At 49.7% G+C, this 7,546-nt stretch overlaps 1 protein-coding gene across 5 annotated transcripts in view; it reads right to left on the bottom strand.

The window, feature by feature from the left end:
• The window catches only part of Pcif1 (PDX1 C-terminal inhibiting factor 1), a 13,675-nt gene that overhangs the window by 3,815 nt on the left and 2,314 nt on the right, over window positions 1-7,546 (bottom strand). For 2 of the 5 annotated variants that reach the window (XM_017803632.2, XM_029556931.1), the window contains 10 exons: window positions 5,016-5,189; window positions 4,719-4,834; window positions 3,631-3,773; window positions 3,417-3,541; window positions 2,261-2,398; window positions 1,959-2,086; window positions 1,693-1,847; window positions 819-966; window positions 653-736; window positions 319-418 (listed from right to left, as the gene is read on the bottom strand). In XM_017803632.2, coding sequence (XP_017659121.1) covers window positions 319-418; window positions 653-736; window positions 819-966; window positions 1,693-1,847; window positions 1,959-2,086; window positions 2,261-2,398; window positions 3,417-3,541; window positions 3,631-3,773; window positions 4,719-4,726 — 1,029 coding nt within the window. In that variant the 5' untranslated portion in view covers window positions 4,727-4,834; window positions 5,016-5,189. The remainder of the gene's footprint in view (window positions 1-318; window positions 419-652; window positions 737-818; window positions 967-1,692; window positions 1,848-1,958; window positions 2,087-2,260; window positions 2,399-3,416; window positions 3,542-3,630; window positions 3,774-4,718; window positions 4,835-5,015; window positions 5,190-7,546) is intronic. The other 3 variants (XM_029556932.1, XM_008854600.3, XM_029556933.1) reach the window with 3 other exon arrangements.

Genomic DNA, 7,546 nt, shown 5'->3' with positions numbered 1-7,546 from the left:
CATAAGCCACAGTCCCTAAAAATTTTCCTAAACCAAGTCATTGACAGATAAAGATAATGCCTAAGAAATGTTACAAAGGATGTTTTTCCTCCTTTAAGGTTTCACCTAGCTTCTCCATAAAAAAAAAAAAAAAAAAAAAAAATGGTTAATGAAAATGTTCTTTGGGAGAAAGCCAGAAGCGTCAAACATCTGTAGTTAACGAGTCTGGAGACAACAACAGGCTACTGTGGAATCCCTCCAGCCTGACAGGCAGAGTAGGCTTTCTGGAAGAAGCAGTTCAAGAACCTTTCAGCTGACCTCACCCTGGGGCCCTCTCACCATGTAGTCCTCCTTGGAGGCTGAGTGGTCCTTCCGAAGCCAGCTGAAGGTATCTTCCACATTCCACTTGACCACCTTCCTGCTGTCAGGGGAGGCACTCCTGCAGGTCAACAGCAGGAGAAGGGTTGAGCTTTGTGCAGGACCCAGCTGTTCAGGTGTCTGTTCCTCCCCATATCCCGCTTTACCAGCTTCTCGGGCAGCGGCCCCTAGACTTAACATCCCATCTGTCTTTGGGAACAATGACAGGATGACAAGCAGCTATGAGAGCTCCAGCCACATGCCCAGGGCCTCCCCTTGATTGTGGACCCATTTTGCGGGGTAGAATGTGCCAAACCTGGACTCGATGAGCCGCCTGGCAGCTTCTGCATATTTAAAGAGCAGACGCTTGGCTTCCTCCCGGAACTTGATTCGGGATAACCTAGTTAGAAAGTGGGCAGAGTTAGAGCCCTTCTACATGTGATTCAGCACAGGGACCAAGCAGCCAAGCTGTGGGGCTGTACCTGATGGGAATGTCATTCATAATTTCACGAAACATGGATGGTGACACAACTGGTTCACAGTTGCTCGGCAACAAGGGGTCAGATCCTTTGTCCACCACTTTACGCTCCAGCATCCAGCGGTTGAAAGATTCCCGAGGAGGGTCAATGCCTGTGGGACAGGAGAGCTGCTAGGGATCTGGAGCAGTCAACAGGGTCCACTGATGCAGGGAAGGCACTGGGTGGGGCCATGAACAAGGCATGGGCCTTGTTAGTCTCAGGTGCTTATTCTCTAGAACACATTTTTCCCAAACTATATTCTGAGATCATGAGTGGTTTATTTTTTGAGACAGGGTCTGGGCATATAGCCCAGGCTAGCCTGGGATTTGAAACCTTCCCACATGAACCTCCCGAGTTCTGGGAGGTGTAGGCCACCATTCCTAACTTAAATCACTACAGTTTATAGCATTGGAAGAAATAAGGGGAGAGAGAGGAGCCTATATTCAGAAAAGTTGAGCAGGTTTATTTAGTAATTCTAAATTTAAAGGTGCATTTTATTGAGTGCTCATCCATTTCATTTACTCCTTGGGACAAACCTGTGCAGTACAGGTAATTTTGTTTTTATACTCTTAAAGATTTAAAAGTGTTGATAGTGCATAGCAAATAGTACGCTCCAGCCATCCTTTCTGTAATTAGTCCCCAGCTTACAGATGTGGAAGTTAAGTGGTGAACCCAGCATCATAGAGTCAGCAGACAGTGGAGCCAGGACTCCCACAAGTCTGTTTCCCTCCACAGCACATGCTGGGAACCACCAGGCTCCTCTTATCACTCCTAAACCCAAGTCCTGGCTTTTGCCAAAGGTGGAAAATAAGGGGGCTGAGGCCCAGGAGCCAGTTACCCTCTCGCTGCTGGCACAGCTCCCGGTAGTGCTGCCGAAGCTTCAAGATGAGCTGAGAGCGGAGCAGCTCCACTTCAGGATGCGGGGGCAGGACCTCTGAAGGACCCCTGTGCTTGATGACAGCATTGGTCTGGATGTCCAGGTCCCAGTACACCCTTGGGGCATAGAGCAGTAAAGATAACCTGCCCATCATCACCATACCCCACAGTCCTGATTAGGCTGGCCTTCAGCAATGAGTATATCCAAGCCAAGCAATAGGGACTCACTCAGTAGGTCGGAGGAGAGCTGCCTGTTTATCTTCAGGGGATGCACCCCAAATCTTTAATGTTGGGGTTCCTGGGACACTGGGGGAGCTGGGCACTGACTGGCTTGTGGGTGTCACAGGGATTTCAATCTGGAGCAGAAGAATCAAAAGCATCAAGTCAGGATATTGTGCAACCTGGCTCAGTGCTATGTCCCAGCAGCTGCATCTGGGGCCCCCTCTTGGCCCAGCCCTTGCAGGGAACCTGCTGGCTGCCAGCCCCAGGCCACCACTTCCACCCAGGTCCTGGGAGCTCCTGGCACTCACCTTCGGCTTCTTCACACCATTGCCACTCGGCTGCTCATCTGAGAGCTGCCGCTTCCTGGGCTTGCTCTCAGCAGGGGAAGTTTCCACCAAGCTTGAGTCTTGGGGCAGTGGGGTCGCATTCAGCCCCAAAGGGTCCGACTGGTGGAGGAAGACCAGCAGAGTTGCAGCCAGGGCCAGTGGCTTAGGAGCCCCAGCACTTCAGGCCCCTTCTGCCTCCCTGCCCTGTCTCTGGCTCCTCAAAGAAGCCAGAGGGCTGGGATACAGGTAGAGAACCTCGGCCTCCAGTCCTGCCTGCTACCTGCAACTGTGGCTGTGAGGGAGCTACTTCCTTCCTGATTCCCTCAGCTTCAGAAAGGCCATGTCAACCCTGCCTCACCACTGACATTGTGACACAAGGCAGTGAGTGTGACTTGGCCATGACATTCGGCATGAGATCAGTGCCTTAAGGGAAAAAAAAAATGGAAACCAGAAATAAAGAGAAAAGTCAAGGAATGCTTATTTTCAAAAGAGCAAGGCTCTGTGCATTGACCCCTTTGGTGACACCAAGAGTGTGTGTGGCCCTGAAATCTCACCACACTGCAAATCCCGCATGCCTGCTGCTAGCTGCATAGCTGTGGGCCAGTAACCTCCCCTTTGGTCCTCCTGCAAAATGGAGGCACCCCTGCATGACTGTCCACAGTAATGGCTGCTCCAGCTAGGGACCCACGAGTCCAGGTTCCTATCAGATAGCCTGTACCTCTATTACTAGAACATTCTTCCCCTCCCCTCTTACTCAGCTCTCTCAGCCTAACATACCTTAAATACTGATTCTCAGAGAAGTTCTTCCTAACTACCTTCTCTTCTCCAGGCAAGAGCCAAATGGATTCCAACACCATTCTACAAGTAAGTTCACAACCAGAATCCTACTCTTTGCCTCTAACAGACTAAGCACACCAAGGAAAGGAGTGTGCCCATCTTGCTGACGCCTATCTCACATGCACAGTGGTGTTCCCTGTGTTACACTATTATAATCACCTGTTCACTTGTCAGTCTTCCTGCTTGACTGACAGGGACTGTCTTACTTGACATTGTAGGGCTAGGCACCAAGCTGCTCAGGGTATATTTGAGGTATATATCAGAGGCTGCCCTGAGACCACTGCCCTAAGCTGGCACTCACAATCACATCATGCTGGCCCAGCACAGGCATCTCCCACAAGGACTGGTTGGTGAATCGGTTGAAGTAGTAGGGACGGTTCTCCCTCCGGCTCCAGCACTTCTCCCAGCCTGCATGCACCAGCTCCTCTGCAAACAAGTGTGAACCCAGCCAGGGTCAGGGCTGTTCACGGACCACCCCTGCTACCCGCCACCCCGCCACCCCTCCCTACCAGTACCTGGGAGGTCCTGAACCAGGCGGACTGGCTTTGGAGAACAGGGCTGGCTCTGATTGGAGGTGCCTGGGGAGTGACTCAGAAGGGATGCTTCCTCCCGGGGGCTGCCGTGATTCTCATTGGCCATCTCAGCACCCACGCGGGACCTGCCACACAGAGGACCAAGAGTGTCAACTCCATCCCACCCACCAATTACACCTGAGGGCTCTGGTGACTACCTACAGATGTGGATAAATTCAACCCAGTCTTATCCTGGAGGGATAATTACTGCCACAGGAGCAATGTCCCCTCAACTGAAAAACAGGTGCCCTCCTAGCTGTATCCTTTTCCCTAATTGCCCAGCTTGCCCTTGGGCTCACATCCTCTACAAAGCGTTCCTTGAATGCTTCCCCACCCACCCAGGTTAGGTGACCAAAGTCCCTCCTGAGCACCATTCTGCATCACAGCATGCAGAGGGCTGGATTTCCAGCAGGGACTCTCATTAGACTCAGCACCTCCAGGAATAGAGACTGGGCCCATTGCATCCCTCCAGAGCTCAGCATGCCACCTGGACCCAAGAGGAGCTCTAATTCTGCAAACTTACAAAATGCCAAAGTGGCCCACAAGAACAGGGTCTGCCTTTGAGAAGCCACTCCAGGAAGGACCAGTGCCACCTCCTCTTCGGGGAGGTAGGAGGTACTAAGTAAAATCTCAGTGGACCAAAGTGCAGGTGGGGAGGGAACATGGCATATAACTGGTGGTCTCATCACACACTTCAGAGCAGGAAGCAATTTGGGGCTAAAGGAACTAGTATACCCGAGGAGCACGATCTAATTCAGTCCTTCAGAAGCCTCAGGTAAACATTGTATGGATGCCAACAAGGAGGCCAGCTCCTTCAGATTTGTATTCCCCACTACTCCCTCCCAAACACACCCTGCACAAGCAAGACCAAGTCCTTCCCAGGTCCAGCCTGGGACCATTATCCCCCTAGAGGGCACCTGAGATCAGATTAGTGATGCTGTTACAACACCCACAAGAAATCAAACCCTTACCCACAATAAGACCACAAAGGCAGATTTAAAGATTAATTTTCTTTGCATGCTGAAATTTACCAACTCATTCTGGCCCCACTGATTAGCTCATGCTGATCAGGAGCCCTGATTGGCTGTTGACGACATCATAGGAATCATTGGAACATTAATTTTATTGTACACTCAGTCATAGACGTCTGTTAATTTGGAAAAGGAAAAGTCAATGGTTACTTTATCGGTACAGTTTGGCAGGTAAAAATTGCAGGGGAAACAGGACATAGGTAACAAGAGGGCTTTGATTACAGAAAGATCTGGAACGGTTCCTTAGGGGCTGCGCCCATGAGTTTCAAGGCTGAATAATGTCCCCCTTTCTCTCACCCTCTGGGGTCTGCAACACTAACATGAGAGGGTTTTCTTCTCTGGCTGGACTGAACCCACGTCACAGGGTTCCCACAGAAGCAGGGGAAAGGCCCACAAGAAGGCGTAGCACAGGTGGGTGGGCTGGTCAGCAGTGTAGTTGACAGGGGCCCAGGGGACGCCTTGCATCAGCAGCTGGGGAGCAAATAGAAGAAAAGAGAGTCACTGATCTGTGAGATGTTGCTCGGCAGGGACAACAGCAAGGGACAAGGACACACACACTTGGGGGACTTGAAGTCTTGACAAAACTTTTACTTCTTAAAGTTCAAGGCCAGCCTGGTCTACATAGCAAGTTCCAGGCCAGCCAAGACTACATAGAGAGACCCTGTCTCAAACAAATAAAGCTAAAACAAATCCTCAAAAAAAAAAAGTATTTCTCAGACATTTCAGCCAACAGAATACAGCTGGCTGCATTGAGCTGTGTTAAAAAATACCCTGAATTTGATTTAATCAACAGGGCTCTAAACTTAGTTTAATGCTCCAGGAACATTTTCTTCTGCGGTGCTGGAGATGGAACTCAGAGCCTCATACATGCTAGGCAAGTGCCCTTCCATGTGTTACATCCCCAGTCCTTTTTTTTGAGACAGGCCTTGCCACGTAGGCCAGGCTAGCCTTCAATTCAAAATTGATCTTCCTGCCTTCACCTCACCACTGCTGGAATTACAGGTGTGTATTACTATGCCTTGTTTGATAAAATTTGGGAGGTTCTAGGGATAGAACCTGGTGCAGGGCTTGCTCATCATAGACAAGTGTTCTACCACTGAGCTGTATACTTGGGCCTCTCACTGAATTGTCCAGAATGGCCTTGAACTTGATCTGCAGCTCAAGCAGGCCTTGAATCTATGACCTTCTTGCTTCACCCTCTAGGAACAGCTGAGATGAGTACAGCCTGTGCCACTAGGGCTGGAGGGAAATAGTTTAACTTGCAGTACTAGAGATCAAAGCCAGGGCCTGGAGGTGCTTAGGAAGCACTCAGTAAGCACTTCACCACTGTGCTTACAAACACCATCCAGAACTACAATCTTTTTTGTTGTTCAGTGTTTTGAGATGGACTCCCGTAGCCCAGGTTGGCCTCAAATTCACTTAGTAGCTGAGAATGATCTTGAACTCCTGATCTTTCCACTTCTACCTCTCATGTGATTACAGGTAAGAGCCACCATGATTAGTTTTTTTTTTGTTTTTTTTTTTGAGATCTCCCTATGTTGCCCAGACTGGTCTTCAACTACTGGCCTAAAGTGATTCTTCCACCTTAGCCTCCCCATTACATGGGACTACAGGGCATGCCACTGGGGTCTGTGTATTCATTCTGCATACGGAGCCCCCACAAACTGTATAGACAACCATGCCAACCAAAGTGCCCACAGACCAAACAGGGGAATCTGGGGCACCATCCCAAGCCACTCACACCTGGTGAGCCACACTTTGAATAATGTCTTGAAAAAAACATTACCAACACATATAGCACATCTCTTTCACCTTTATTGAAAAAATGCTTATCCCAATGTGGCAATGAGTGAGACACCTAAGTAGATGCATTTTGTGGAAGAGGCACAAGCAGCACAACTTGGTGCTGGCCAAAAGGGACCACTTCCAAAAGCAGCTGTTAGCCAGGTGTGGTCTACACAGTGAGTTCCAGGCCAGCTGGAGCTACAAGGAGACCCTGTCTTAAAGACTTAAAAAAAATAAAAAATAAAAAATAAAGTAGCTGTTACCAAAATCACCTGGGGGCACTTTCCAGTACCTCAGTTTATCTCTTAGGAGCAAGGAACGGGAAGGGAGCGCCAAAATAATTTATAATTTTACTGAGAGAGGGTCTTATGTAACTGTGGCTAACCTCGAACTCCGTAATCATCCTGCACGATCACCCGCGGCAAGATTTTTGTAATTTTTAAACTCACCCCAAATGGGACTGGGAAACAAGATGACTAATTTTTTCACTTTACATCACGTAAAATGTTACCAATTTAAATTATAAGGCTGGGGGTGGAGCTCCGTGGTATGGCGATTGCCGGGCATAAGTGAAACCCAGGGTTGTTCCCTAGCACAACAAAAAATAAGTACAAAATTAAAACAGAAAAATAAATGGGTGCAGCAGGTCTATAGCCCAAACACCAGCTGTGAGGTAGGCCAGACCCAAGTTCCAGGCCCTACTGCCGCTTCCCGGCTTCTAAAACGGAAGCACTTGACCCCCGCTGACCACTGCGGACTATGAAACTGTGCACTTTCAGAGAGACAGCAGCTCTGGTTTATGTTTTCACTCGGCCTGTACCTTCCCGACACCCCAACGCACACCGAAGTCAACAAACGCAGCTTTAAAGACGAACAGTATCTGCGTCAGCAGTGGAACCCACCCAGAGCAAAAGCCTCAGATTCCGGGATTGGGGGGCGAGAGCACCTCAGCAGTGCACCAATCATCATCCGCCGGCTCAGGAGGGCGGAGTCACAGGACTGGCGAAGAGCAGAGGCGCGGACGCGCGCAGGCGGGGCGACCC

Source organism: Nannospalax galili, unplaced genomic scaffold, assembly GCF_000622305.1.
Source record: "Nannospalax galili isolate Female #2095 unplaced genomic scaffold, S.galili_v1.0 scaffold2227, whole genome shotgun sequence".
Lineage (NCBI taxonomy): Eukaryota > Metazoa > Chordata > Mammalia > Rodentia > Spalacidae > Nannospalax > Nannospalax galili.
Note: the sequence above shows the minus strand (reverse complement) of the source record. Positions and strands in the feature narration are given on the sequence as shown.